This window comes from Zeus faber (assembly GCF_960531495.2).
Source record: "Zeus faber genome assembly, chromosome: 15".
NCBI classification, from domain to species: domain Eukaryota; kingdom Metazoa; phylum Chordata; class Actinopteri; order Zeiformes; family Zeidae; genus Zeus; species Zeus faber.
Window position 1 is genome coordinate 24,255,251 of NC_137194.1, and position 15,304 is coordinate 24,270,554.

The 15,304-nt window shown below is 41.7% G+C and overlaps 1 protein-coding gene across 1 annotated transcript; it reads right to left on the reverse strand.

Annotated features, from left to right (window-relative positions):
• Window positions 1-932: 932 nt before the first annotated feature.
• hck (HCK proto-oncogene, Src family tyrosine kinase) lies at window positions 933-13,885 on the reverse strand. The gene is made up of 13 exons (XM_080016035.1): window positions 13,763-13,885; window positions 9,728-9,862; window positions 8,592-8,634; window positions 8,006-8,099; window positions 7,705-7,800; window positions 6,354-6,457; window positions 5,859-6,011; window positions 4,598-4,750; window positions 4,313-4,492; window positions 4,052-4,128; window positions 3,168-3,321; window positions 2,069-2,200; window positions 933-1,951 (listed from the first exon to the last, which is right to left on the reverse strand). The coding sequence occupies exons 2-13, from the start codon at window positions 9,851-9,853 to the stop codon at window positions 1,749-1,751; spliced, it is 1,515 nt and encodes a 504-aa protein (XP_079872161.1). The 5' UTR covers window positions 9,854-9,862; window positions 13,763-13,885; the 3' UTR covers window positions 933-1,748.
• Between the last annotated feature and the right edge of the window lie 1,419 nt (window positions 13,886-15,304).

Below are 15,304 nucleotides of genomic sequence, written 5' to 3' on the forward strand. Positions count from 1 at the left end.
TCATGGAGCCTACTGTTACTCAAAAAGTGACGGATGGTGCAATCAGAAAGTAATACACCTTGACCTTGGAGTTCAGCTTGTACCTCTTTGGAGGTGTCCATGGCTCTTTTTCTACAATTCGCACTATCCTTCTGTTCAATATGGGGTCGATTTTCCTCTTGTGGCCACGTCCATGGAGGTTGGCTACAGTCCCATGGACCTTAAACTTCTTAATAACATTTGCAGCTGTAGTCACAGGAACATCAAGCTGCTTGGAGATGGTCTCATAGCCTTTACTTTCAACATGCTTGTCTATAATTTTCTTTTTGATCTCCTCAGACAACTCTCTCCTTTGCTTTCTCTGGTCCATGTCCAGTGTGCACACGATGATACCAAACAGCAGAGTGACTACTTTTCTCCATTTGAATAGGCTGAATGACTGATTATAAGATTAAAGACATGTGTCATACCAATTAAAGAAAACAGTTAGTTTCAAATGTCACAATAATCCAGCTATTTATAATCTTTTCTTAGGGGTACAAACAAATCTGTCCAGACCATTTTATAATATAATTTATCTCTTTAGCAATAATTTATCTTTTTTCACAGTTTCTTTGCTTTACTCTATGACATACCAAAGGCATGCAGGTATACATTAAAAAAATGCTTTTCATTTCATCACTTTTCAGGATGAATGAAGCATTGTTGCAATGAGCTGTAAGGGTACCAACAAATTTGTCCCATATATATATACATATATGCTGTGTGTATATATATATATATATATATATATATATACGAACACACACACACACACACTGTTTATATAGACATAAGCTAATACAGAATAAAAACAGTAGTAACAAAAATATTTTGACAAAAAAAAAATCCTAATTTTTATTATTAAAAGCTTTTATCTTTTGAAAAGAGCATACATTCAAGAGAGAAGGATGAGTGGGATATTATATGCACAAAATAAATAAATCTTCCATCCCTGCATGAAAAGAAAATAATGCAAAGGATGTAAGGGATGCAAAATGTGCGAGGCTCAAACATGGCATATGGAAATACCTACAGGGTTTAAATACAGGACAAAATGGGGTGTGTACTCAGCTAAATATTTTATGCAAGTAAAATATATCTGTTCTCTTTTCAAAAATAATACACTGTAATTTATACAGAAATAAACATGGTCAAAGGCAGATTTACTGAATTGTTGACAATAAACCTATTTTGGCCGGAGGAGGAATAAATTACCCTACATGTCATCTGACCTGTGTTTTCACCTTGACTTCGATGGATGCGCAATGTGTACAGGAACATAATTAGGAAATCCGCTTATTTCCATTTCACTGCTTTTGGCTGATCCGTATGAATTTGTTAGCGTGTGCACGTCTCTTTGCATCTGTTTGAAACAGCAGAGCACAGTGCATGGACAACAGCATGCAACATACAAGGTAGTTATTGGAATTTCCCCAACCACGACAAAACTACGGGTGTGCGTTTGAGTGGATGGGAGTGAGTGGGTGCAAAACAGGAAAAAGAAAGATAGGGAGAGTGAGGAGAGAGAGAGAGAGAGAGAGAGAGAGAGAGAGAGAGAGAGAGGGAGAGAGAGCGAGATCAGCTGTTTGTGACCACTGGATTGCATGTGCTAAATTTTAACAATGGAGCCTACTGTTCAAATGTGTGTTACGTGTGTTTAGTTCAGCACAGGAAGTAAAAATGCCTCTGCCTCGACGTGTCGCAGTTAAAAAAAAGAAAAAACCCTGTCATGGCTGCTGCTGGTACTGGCTCTCTGTGGCCGTGTAGAAGTCTTCCAGAACACTCTGTAGGTATTCAAAGGTGGGCCGCTCCTCTGGCTTCTTCTTCCAGCACTCCAGCATGATGTCGTAGAGTTCCTTGGGGCAGCAGTCCAGGCGCTGCATGAGCTGGCCCTTCTCCAGGAAGCGGATCACCTCCGGGTTGCTCATCCCTAAAGACAGGAACACAATACGACAGGATAAGAGTCTGTTGAGTCGGAAGTCTTCGAAAAATAAAAGGCGTCTCATTATTCCTGGAGAGAGGCTCCGCTGCTCCAAGGCTCACTGACCTGGGTACGGTGTGCGTCCGTAGCTGATGATTTCCATCAGCAGGACGCCAAAGGACCAAACGTCGGACTTGATGGTGAAAGAGCCATAGTTGATGGCCTCGGGGGCCGTCCACTTGATGGGGAACTTGGCTCCTGTTTGGAACATCAAGGAGGTGCATGAGGTCGATAAAGTGATAGTACAAATCAATTAGGTACTGTACGTACAGTTGTCCAACATATAACATGGGTAATTGGAATAGAGTCACATTCGCTGCTTCTGATGTTATGGACGCACGGTTGGTCGAGTTGACACCTCTTCGCGCCCTCAAATCCATATCGCACCCTTAAACAATCTTGGTGACGCCAATAGTCCAAAATATATACAAACCAAACCAGAACAATCTTATTTCATTGGTGCTATACACGGTAAATTCGACCTGCTAAGCGACACACAAAGACATTTGGTCATTAGGCCGCGGTCGGCTGCACAACTGGGTGATCTCCCGTCGATATTGTTTCCCTGGCCAGCAAGAGGCCATTAGTATCATTGACTAATGGGAGTGCCGGCGACTCCGCTCACAGTGGTGCGTTCTGACCACGCATAAGAGCTGCTGACGTTACGAATTCTCTTCAGTTGCATGGAGATCCACGCCTGGTGGAGCGTTTGACTATGGTTCCTGAAGGTTCCCGCTCATTCCCTTCACCCTATAAAGGCTGGTGTTTTGGTGGAGCTACTGCTGAGTGCGGCGGACCGGGGGGCGTGATTAAGCCGCGGCCGCCGACGGCAGCATGGCTCCCTTCCCGGGGCCGCCCAGCTGCCCTGCATTCGGGGCAGGGAGCTCTCTTAATGTTTGTCTGTCCCGCAGAGAGGGATCAGCACACGGGCTCGTCTTGAGCGTCGTTCCTCCTGTGCCCAAACTCATTTATTATTCATCCTTTTGGCCAGGGAGTGTTTCTGCTCAGCTTCATAAAAAAAAAACTTGCGCCATGTCGGCAACCCACGGCCAGAAAGACTCCGCCCCCCTCCCTCAACCCGTACATGCAGGCAGAGACTCCCACATTGAGGTCAGGCAGAGACCCCCCCCCGACAGAGACCTGGATGTTGAGCAGAGCGCCTCACCTTCCCTGGCCGTGTACTCGTTGTCCTCAATGATGCGGGCGAGGCCAAAGTCGGCAATCTTGCACACCAAGGCTTTGTTGACCAGGATGTTGGCAGCTCGCAGGTCTCTGTGGATGTAGTTCCTCCGCTCGATGTAGGCCATGCCCTCTGCGATCTGGAGACGGGGTAAAACATTTCAAATATAGTTTAGTTTAGCCAGGTAAATGTGATTTGGAGTCAATCACAATAATGGCTGTCCACTTTCTGCTGCAACTTTCGGGTTGTCTCTGTCATGGATTTATTTCTTGGCGATCAGCAAAGACCCAGTTTTGTATTCCCAAACATATCAAAGTAATTATGCACGTATCCAAGTCATTTGGGAAGTAATGGTGATAGTTTTTTGATAGGGATAGCTTTAATGAGGTTTCAGCTCTTTCTCTCTCTCTCTCTCGCAACGACACATATCAAATCAATACACAAACCGGTGTGTATTTATGTTTATACTAGACTCACAGTCATATTAGTCATATTATCAGCTGCCAATAAAATGTTTTGTTAAAAACAACTGTGCCATGGTGTCATAACACCATGTCTTTTGATACGGCAAATATATCAGAATGCTCACAAAATAAACCAGACTTCTGCAGTAGATAAACATAAACCCACTCCCCTCTAAAAAAAAAAGTAATAAAAAATACAAATAAATAATTATAATAATAAAAATAAAAAAAATTTAAAGAAAAAATGTAATAATAATTAAAATAAAATAAAATAAAATACAATAAAATAAAATAAAATAAAGGCTATTTTATCGCTGTCTGATTTGAATGCTAAACATGCCAGGCCAACATTGCATGTGATGGGGGAATGTTTGGTGAAAGTAAAGGAGTCTTTCAAAACCTCACCTGGGCAGAGAAGTCGATCAACTTGGGGAGCTTTACGCGGTTTCCCTCGTCACTCTTCAGGAAATCTAATAAACTGCCTGTTAGCACAGCAGCAGGAACACATGATGGATTACACATTCGGACCGTAAAATAGAAATGCTGACTGTATCCGTTCCGCACACGCACGCGCGCACACACATGCACGGGCGCGCGCGCACACACACACACACACACACACACACACACACACACACGCACACACACACACACAGATGCACACACCCTTTTCCATGAACTCTGTGATGATATAGATGGGCTCCTCTGTGACGACCGCATTGAGTCGGACCAGTTTGTCGTGCTGTAAGGTCTTCATCAGGTTGGCCTCGGCCAGAAAGGCCTCCACCGACATGCTGCCGGGCTTCATGGTCTTCACCGCCACCTTGGTGTGTTTATTGTAGGTAGCTGGCGAACGTAACAATGAATGGATATTTCAAATGTCGTCACTATGACTCATTCACCAGCAAACGCATACCAGATGTCAATGTGATCGACGGGCGGGCGGCTCACCCATCCAGACTTCTCCAAACTGCCCGGCGCCCAGCCTCTTGTCCAGTTTGAGAGAACTTCTCGGGATCTCCCAAGCATCCTTCTCCCACGGCTTTTGGGGCTTGGGGTTGATGCAGGGGTTGGTCAGCGCCTGGCAGAGGCCATCTCCCTGCTCTGGAATAAATAAATGAATAAAAAAAACTGAATGGTGTACACTGATGGAGGATAAAATAAAACAATAAGGAATAATAGCAAAAGCAGGCAAAGCAGAAAAATATCATCAGCGGAAATCTTTTCCTAAAAACTCTGAAAATCGACCAGTAAATGAGAAACCCCACGTGGCCAGCAGAGGGCGCCATGTTACAGACTGCCAATACGCTACTTTACACGACACCTTCACTTTCACCCTCAACACAACAGAATTAATAACTGAAAGACTGTTGGGAGTTATTACCAAGTAGGGTGCGAAGGGGAAGTTGTGTCCCAAGAAGTACAAATAAAAATGCATTTAGTCTTTTTTGACATTAACTGCACATTTGCCCAGAGGGCATGACCGCAAACTCCTCTCCACTGACCTTTAAGAAACCGCGAATAAGCTTCAAATAAATGTTGTAAGTACTCAAATAAAAAGAAAATCAAGGAACATTCTTAGAATCCTTCACTTGCATCTTAGTAGGGCTAAATGCATGCACACATCTTCACAGTATTTCCCCAAACAGCCACTAGACGGAAAAAGCTGCAATCATCGTACTGTATGTACTGTATCACTGTTCTGGGTTACTGCATACTACGCTGTATTTCTGTTCTGTTCCGTGTTACTTCTGGTGTTAGGTTGTATTTCTGTGTCGTACTGTTGTATACTGTATTGTATGTCTCCACACATACTTTATTCACATGCACTTTTCTGCACATATCTGTATAAACAAATAGCCTATCCCAAATACATAACTCTATTCCCTTCTATTTTGCACCCCCACTTTGTATTATCTTTTTGAGTCTTGTTTTATTTTTATTTTATTTTATTTATATCATTCTATTCACTAACTGCATTACGTTCTAGGAAACAGTAAGTTTCAGTTAGTTAGCTAGGTAGGAATTAGGTTAGCCATTATGTTCGGTTTAGTAACTTTTGTGCATAATCTCCGGGTGCGTTGCAAAGACATTTCACAGCATATACAGTATGTATGAAAGTATGTATATGTATGTGACGAATAAACCTCTTGAATCTCTTGAATGAATCTCGAATGCACAAACAGGCCAGAACCTTGCTGCCAGAGCTCACCCTTGTAATGCTGAACCAGTTCCTGCAGGGTGGCGAAGGTGATGCGAGGCGAGATGTAGAACCCCCCGTTGTCCAGTGTTCGGATCTTGTAGTGCTTGACCGTGTCGCTGGACTGGCCGTCCGGGCTGTCCCTGACGGACAAGGAGTAGCTGCCTGCGGTGACGGAGAGAGTTAGAACAAAAGTTGAAGCACAGGGTTTTTAGGAACCAAAATGAGTTTTGTTTTTTCCTCGCTGCCCGCCCACGACTTTGATTACTGCGGGGAAAGGAAAACCATGACTATAGCGGACTAAAGGAGAGGACTGACCATGCGATTAAAGACGTCTCTTCATGGACTAAAGGAAAGAAGTTCACTTCCGCCTCTACCTTCAAGCGTAGAGCTCCCCCAATTGAAGTTATGATGTCGTTAATACTCTCTGTAGACACCTATAGAGTGTCTAAAGGGCCAACACATCCGCTCGTTCAGTTATCACTCGGCTATTGCCGCATTTCGAACCTTTGGTGGTCTCGCTGTCTCGGATCATGTAGGATCCCATTTTATTCCCAGAAGCCAGCAGTTGCCTCTCGGCGTCCTTCCTGCTCACACCCTTGAAGAACCATCTAAATGACAGGAAAACGACATGTTGCTTCCATGGATAAACAATATGGAAAGCAAAGAGGGAAAATGCCATTCTGGCTGTGAATGGAAGTGTGTGTGTGTGTGTGTGTGTGTGTGTGTGTGTGTGTGTGTGTGTGTGTGTGTGTGTGTGTGTGTGTGTGTGTGTGTGTGTGTGTGTGTGTGTGTGTGTGTGAATAGAAGCAGTAACATTGCCGGGACAAACCCACTTTGGAGCCAAAGTGGGTTTTTACGAATATTTATTTATATTGAATTTTTTTTTTGTTTTTGGGAGGAAAATAAAAACACTCGGAAAACGGGGAGTCTCATCTGAACCGTGGAGCTCGGCTGCAAAGACGAGGAACTGAAATACGTCCAGTGTCTACGGAGACAGGTTTTATATTGGTCAATTTTACAGTTCTTTTACAGTTAGGGATGCGGTGCGGTGGGGGGACAATCCCTTCACTTTCCAAGTGGCTGTACCGCAGCACAGAGCCTGAGGACACAAGCGGACAGGGAGAGGTAGAACAAGTGGAAAATGTTTTTTTTCTGGAGGCAGGGTGAAAATGATCACACTGATTTAATAACATTGGGTTATGGTTATGTTATGAGGGGCGGGGAGACGGGGAGGTGGAAACCCAAGCGCTGGTCTCTGAGAGCCAGGAAAAAAATGAAAACCGATTCAGATTGCTAGTCCGTTGCCGACCGATTGTCCGATCACATCTACACTGGATGGAACTTTTCTGTAAAGGAGGCCAATGTGGGAATAACAACTCGCTGTTTTTGCCGCATATTTTTTTTTATCCAGCAATGTTATAGATTCCATGCGGGAAAGGGGCTTATCATTGCTGTAACTTTTTCACCGCGCTACTCCTCCCACAGTTTTCGAGCCACTCACACAAACACACACACACACACACACACACACACACACACACACACACACACACACACACACACACACACACACACACACACACACAATATACATCAAAACAACCAGCTCGATCCTGAGGGTTTCAGCCAGCGGTTTACAAGATATTCCACTTTTTGTGCCAACTTTCTTCCTATGCAAAAAAAAACTGTCTTGCACAATCATTATTATTGTTATTATTATTATTATTGAATATTATGAAGAGCAGTTGTTGTAATAGTGTAATAGACAAGGGGGATACTTCCATGGTTCATGAGAATTATATAATCACAACAAAGCATCCACATAACTGATGTGCATGTGTGTGTTGTCTCTTACTCTTCTGTTTCCAGAGTGTCTTTGGCTACATAGTTACTGGGGATGTAGCCTTCCTGACCGGTACTGATGGACATGGCTTTCCACCACTCCCCTGACCTGCAAAAACAGACAGACAGAGAGACAGACAGACAGGCGGAGAGAACAGCGCGAATGAGATGGAGCAGATGAATGCGAGATCTAAAATACCTCCGGCATGTCTCGTCATCGATCAAATGAGCATTAACTCAGTCCCAGGACTTATTTCGGAATCAAATATAGTGAAAGATAAAAAAAAATCTCAGCCGACCCACGTCTCACTTACTCCTGTAATATTTTGAGCTTGTCTCCCTTCTTGAAGCCCAGGTCACCATCGTGCATTGCCTCGTAGTCATACAACGCGATCGAGATGTTCTCCGCTGCGGTACGGAATTGGAAAACATGAGTCAAAGGCAACTAATGATATGATGATGATGATGATGATTATTATTGTTATGATTATTATGATTATTGTTATTATTATTATTATTATTATTATTATTATTATTATTATTATTATTATTATTATTTATTATTATTGCTATTATTTCTTCTTCTTCTTCTTCTTCTTCTTCTTCTTCTTCTTCTTCTTATTATTATTATTATTATTATTACTACTATTATTATTATTATGCCTAAACAGCAGTGACACAGAGCTCACTGTCTTACAGAGGGAGGGGGGAGGCTGCTGTCACAAGCTGGGAGGTAGAAGCAGAAGTCTATGGGTTAAGAGTGGAAACTTCTGTGGCTGATTTTCTGATTTCCAATTAAACACTGCAGCGAGCATAGCTGCTGGAGAGTTTCCTGATTTAATGACAGCATACTCTATATACAGTATATAATACAACCCATTTCTTATTATTCTGACTTACCATCCGATATATGAGGGGAATTGCTGTGTTGTTGTGTCCTGTTCTGTAGATAAACAAAAAATAAAGAGAGAGAAATGTTAATTAAATTAATTTGAGGTTAGTAAAGTGTCATTTGTTCCATTTGTTAATTATTTACTGATTTAGAGACAAAGGGGAGCACATTTTTTTGCATGTGATTTTAAAAAATACCCATGCCAGAAATAGTTATTTCATAGCGTACAACATGGCTAATGTTTTACTTTGTCTCTATGGCAGAAAATAATTCTAGGACGCACTGGGGAGGAGAACACATATTGTTGCAAATGTACAAATATGGATAATGATATGAATAAATAAATGATTTAATTATTTGCATATATGCGAATGATATATTTATTCATATATATACATATATATATATACACACACACACACACACACACACACACACACACACACACACACACACACACACACATATATATATATATATATAGTGTCTCCTTGCAGCTAGTGACTTATTTCCTGACTTTGAGCATTAGAATTGTGCGGTCGCTTGGCCGTGTCACTTCCTCTTTCCTGGTGGAGGACTCAGTCACACAGGAAGCAGTGACCAGGGGAAGTGTCTCCAACACAGTTTACCCACAGGGCTCGGACACAGTCTGCCCATTATGCAAAGTCACAGCTGGCCACAGCGGAGCATTATGCTGGTTGTGATAAATAAAAAAAGAAAAAGTGGTGTGCAAACCGCTCCTGAAAGGGAGGCTCGCTCCAATTCAAAGTCTAAATCCCATGTGTAAGAATGGCTCTGTATTGAAATGTTGAATGTGCTTTCAAACTGGAACTGTAGTTCAACTAAACAAAGAACGCAAATATTCAGATTTTCCAGAAAGCATTTCAAGGGAAAATGAGAAATAAATCCATCTGCTTTGCCGGCTTTCCTGTTCACGCCGGACCCCAGCTGACTAAGGGTGTAATATATTTTTGTCATATATTTGATAAATAAATATTTTATATTTATATATATTTTTGCACATTTATTTAACTTTTCTTGCCTTATATATATATTCTGCTTTGCCTTTTTAAATAAAATATTTTTGATATATATTTAGTGATTTTTGTTTATTTTATTTCCCTTCTTCCCTCACGTCACTTACAGCCTTGGACGGTGCGTTGCCCATGGTGGGGTCTTTGACATAGTGGGGGGTCTGGGCGCGGTTTTGAGCCTCCTCCTTCCCCTTCCCTAGACGCTCCTGCTTCTTCTTGGAGCACACGCAGCCCATGGTCGGGGTCTGCGGGAGGACGGCGGGCAGAGGAAACAAACTGTATGAACCCTGCACTCGCTGCAGGTGGGAGAAGGGGAAGTCACAAAGGTCCAAAGGGGAAAAAAACAAAACAAAACAAAACAAAACAAAGAACCTTCTTCACACACCTACGCAGAGGGACAGGTGCTTAGGAGAAGAAGTAGGAAGTCCTCGAAATGTTCAAATAAGGAAGAGACTCCCGCGCACACCTGTCACAGTGATGTTTCGGTCAAAGGACCTTCATCAGGCAACAAAAAACCAGATATATAAGAAAAAAAGGTATTTTACTTGCAAGCTTAGGCAGTTTGCAGGAAAGTGTCACATAAATAATGGTCTAGAAATGAAGATACACAGTCATTGTATTTGGGTGAAGGAAGTATCAACATAGCATATACAGTACATCTACAATGTACAGTATGCTCCCCAGGCTAACTCAAGAACCTTATCAATGATTTTATCATCAAAACATCAAAATATATGTTGATTAAGATGTTTAATATCCCCTTAAGATAAAACAATACAAGATAAGATAATATAAGATAATATGAGATAAGATAAGATAAGACAAGATAAGATAAGACAAGATAAGATAGTACTTTATTGATCCGGAGGGGAAATTCTGGTGTTGCACCAGTTCAACGGGGAAGCATAAAGAACAGAGTGACAGCCGGAGAATGCACATACAATTCATGATATATATACACAAAGCAGTCCAACAGTAAAAAGTACAATGAGTATAAAAATATTAATACTCTATAATACTATAATAAACAGCTCAATTATTTCAATGCAAAGCGAGGGAATAGTTAGAGATGTACTAATAGACTAACTAATGTACTAATAGAGAACAGTCCAATCATAATAACACATAAAATAACCAAACACTAGTGCATCCATGATTGCAAGCATAAGACAGTGTATGTGTGTGTGTGTATATACGTATGCACGCGCGCACACACACACACACACACACACACACACACACACACACACACACACACACACACACACACACACACACACACTCACTCACACCAAACACACACACACACACACACCAAACACACACACACACACACACACACACACACACACACACTTTTCTGCAGTCTCTGGAGCAATGCATGGACATTGGTGGAGAAGAGGGAACAGAGAGACATACTGTGTGAGGTTTATATGCCCCCCCTGGTTAACAGAAACAGATGACAGCGAGAAAGAGAGAGAGAGAGGGAGAGAGAGAGGGAGGGAGAGAGGGAGAGGGAGAGAGAGGGAGAGAGAGGGGGGGAGAGAGAGAGCGAGAGAAGGAGAGGGAGAGGGAGAACATTGCATATCATTCAATGAAGGAAGGAAGCAATGGGTATCAGTGCCACAGTTATTTCTACAGAGACAGAAAACTTCCCAGGACTTTCGTAGAACTTTGTTAATCATAAATAAACAAATAAGCCACTGACGCACCTGTAGAACATCCAAATACGAGTCTACAGGTGAGACATGGAGTGACGAGGAAATTAGCTGAAAAATAGTACGCAAAAATAATGTGCAATAAAGAAAGGACTGATTTGCAACATCGGTCAGGCGATTTTTTTTTCGCACTAGGTGAAAACCCTCCTCCCTCTCTCATCCTCCATCCAGCTGATGGAGACTGAGCCACAAGAAGGCACAATCTATCTTTGTAATAGCATGTGGTAAATCCGACACACTGACCCGATACTCGCACATCGGCTTGAACAGCGAGTACAGAGTTCTGTTGTTGCACGGGAATGGAAAATGTTTCAAGCGAGAACTACAGTGAAATGTATATTTTGCTTGTTTCCTTCTCTCTGTTCCCCTTTAACTCTGTTCACATGTTTAAGGCCATGGGCCCTTTCTGTTACATACGGTATATTGCACTAAAATTCAATTTAAAGTGAAAGTATGTGCAGTTCTGCCACTGCAACTCTGCTTGTGGTATCAATAAAGATTGAGTTAATTTAATTCTATGGCACTAGAACAAAGCTCAAAGCGCTTTATCAAACATTTACCCAAAACTTGTTTTTGAGAGAGAGAGACAGAGAGAGAGAGAGAGAGAGGTTTTTAAATGGTGGTTACAAGTCAGAAGTCTTGCGGAATTATTTTCGGCAACAATAGACTGACTGAGAGACAATATGATTAAAAAAAGTATAAATAAATAAAGCATGCATCATTTTTTTCCAAGCTGTTATTAAAGTATTGTTCTAACTTCACCGGTATGGAAACTGGTGACACTCAAAGCAACTTTAATATACTTAGAGACATAATAAATCCATAACATACTGTACATACATGTGATAATACATATAATAAATTGTAAATAAACAATGGAGAATAATCACAACAATTTGACTGTTTTTTTCAGGTTCAGCCCTTTTTCTAACAATTTGTCTCAAGTTGGGAGTTAATTATTTTGTTTATTCTCAATAATAAGCTAAAGCTACTGAGCTTTGGTTCATCTTGGTAATATATTGAGCAACATTTGAACTATTCTATAAGGACTTGTGATGATCTTATGTATCCAAACTGTAATTTATTAAAACCCTGTCAAAGGCAATACCAGAACATAATAAACATAACACGTACGCTCTTGGCCAGTTTTGTTAAAACTAGAGCTTAACACGAGAGCCGAGACACTCTAGAGTGCGAAAAATGCGACCATGGAACAATTACCACAACATGCAATGTGTTTCACCATCTTATGTTGAAGACCTTAAACTCAGACCAAGGGCAGTCGATAAGAATACGATAGAAATACAGAGAGAAAGAGACATGCACATGCACGCACGCACGCACACGCGCATACACACACACACACACACACACACACACACACACACACACACACACACACTGTGTGCATTGGTAGCGGCTCATCTGCAACAAAAATAAGTAAACATATGAAATATGGGTTGGCGCAGAGCTGTCACATAAACAAAACCAATTTATGTCTTTCTGACTCTTGGACGAACACACATGCACCACACACACACACACACACACACACACACACACACACACACACACACACACACACACACACACACACAGACACACACATCAGTCGCTTTGCATGAGGAAGTTAACTACCAATAGTGAAGATAGGGAGTTCTGGATTGGACCAAAGGGCTTCTCCAGTGCAACGCAGAGCTCTATGGCTTTTTACTGCATGGACAGCATTTATATATCATTTATATATCAGCATTTATATATACCCCCCCATCGTTTAACATCCATCATATACACCTGGATGTGTGTGGATGCAGGAATGCAGGAATCAACCACCCAAAAGCATAAAGGTGAGTGAAAAAACAAACAAACAAACAAACAAACAAACAAACAAATAAATAAATAAATAAATATACATATATATATATATATGTATGTATGTATGTATGTATGTATGTATGTATATATGTATGTATGTGTGTATGTATATATATTCATATATAATTCATAAATATTATGTATATATACACGTATATATGTATATATGCGTATATATGTACATATATATGTGTGTACTTATGGATGTATATATAAATATATATATATATATATATATATATATATACAACCTATTTAGGCTATACGCTATTTATAAGTACAATGAAGTTCCGCTTTCTTAACCAGGACATGCGCTATCTTATCCTATTTTAAAAATATAATTACAATTATGATTATTATTAGTAGCAGTAGTATTACTGGTATTATAATAATAACTATAATAACAATGATGATAATATTATTACAAATGAATAAGAAAAAAAAAAAAATCATCAATCATCAAAATTATCGTCGTCATACTCCCGCGCTCGCACGTCGCTGCGCCCGCTGAAGCGCAGCGAACATCTTCACATCCCATAAACAGAAACTCACATCAAGTCCAAGCGAACACCGATTCTCCGTCAGATCCCAGCTTCTACACTGCGGTCCCGGCGCGCATAGTATTCTTCATTTCTTTGGTGTGGACCCCATCATCGGGGCTCAGATCAGTCTGTGTGTTCACCAGGAAGTCAGAAGAGGAACCAGCCCCAAGCTGGGTGGAGTGGGTGGAGTGGGTGGAGTGGGTGGGGTGGATGGGGGCTGTGTCCGACCCCTCAACCCAATATTTATATTTGTTCATCAACCCCGTGTGAATCAAAAGTGTATTTGAAAGATGTTAACCTTACTTTTAGGTGTGGATCATGATGTTTTAGAATATAATTTTGGCTTAAAATTCTAGAGAAACCATCATTGAACTGTTAATAAAAAATAAAATAAAATAAAATGAACGAAACCAAAGATCAACTGTTTTAAAATGAGATCACGTTTGAGGGGGGTCTTTCTCCCTTGAAAGGCAGGAACAAAAGTGTTCATTTAACAGTCCTTTCGGAAATGTCAAATTGAAACAAAAACTCCCCCCCCCCGCCCCCGGGAGGGTGGAGACCTCAACCCCCCCACGCCCCACCCTCAAAACTACACCACGCCTCCGTTTCACTTGTCTTTTACTGCACCAGACCCACACAATCTATTCGGAAACTCTAATTTTACCCTTAAAAACAACATGCACCCTAAAAGTGAGATCGAGTGGGGTGTGGACAGGTCCGACGGACACGGATGGATGAGTGGACGGACGGACGGACGGACGGGTTGTCGCCGCGCCTTTGCACGGCGTCCGCGGCAAATCCCACATATCGTTCAAACACTAGCCGCCAACGTCCCGGCGTCTCGCACGGCGCCGCTCGGCCAAAGCGCGGGCACCCAGGGTCAGAGAGGGGAAATCCTCCCGATTTTCCGACTAATCCTTAATCAAATGTCGGGATTAGAAACCAAACCAGAGAGAGAGAGGGAGAGGGAGAGAGAGAGAGGGAGGGAGGGAGGGAGAATCGAGAGAGACGGGGTTAGAGGGCGGGAGAGAAGCGGAGGGAGAGGGAGAAAAGATAAGATAAGAGCGGAGGAGGGATGAAAAGTAGCCGGCGGTGGATAAGTGAATAAGAGCTTAAGGATAATCAAAGACAAAAATAAACCTCCGAGGAGGGATTGCGACAGGCTGTTTTCAGACCAAAGATGGCCGCCGCATGGAGTCCAAACGTCATCCACCTTTTCCACCTTTCTGATCCCATTTCCGACGCTGTAGAAAAAGTGTCAAAGGGTCTTCAAAGGGGCACGCCTGCCGTTTCAAGTTCAACGAAGGCCGCTTTGATGGTCAGGGTCGACTGGGGAAGAGCCGAGAGTTTAGAGTGTCAAAGTTCTCAACAACTCAACTCGATTTTTGTGGTGTAACAATATGGACTCTGTACAGTACAAAGCAAGGGAATGTCATCACATTTGAAGAGGAGAAAAAAATCATTCACACTCAGATTATTACTTGTGACCATGTGCATAATGGACACTAATGGCCTCACAAGAGTAAATATATATATATATATATATATATAT

Excerpts from the sequence above, each read along its gene's own strand:
- hck (XM_080016035.1), bottom strand. The coding sequence starts at position 9,853 with ATGGGCTGCGTGTGCTCCAAGAAGAAGCAGGAGCGTCTAGGGAAGGGG. Across the intron at positions 4,129-4,312 it reads CACAGAGTTCATGGAAAAGG|GCAGTTTATTAGATTTCCTG; the intron begins GTGTGTGCATCT and ends CTGTGCTAACAG. Across the intron at positions 3,322-4,051 it reads TGATCGACTTCTCTGCCCAG|ATCGCAGAGGGCATGGCCTA; the intron begins GTGAGGTTTTGA and ends CCCCGTCTCCAG.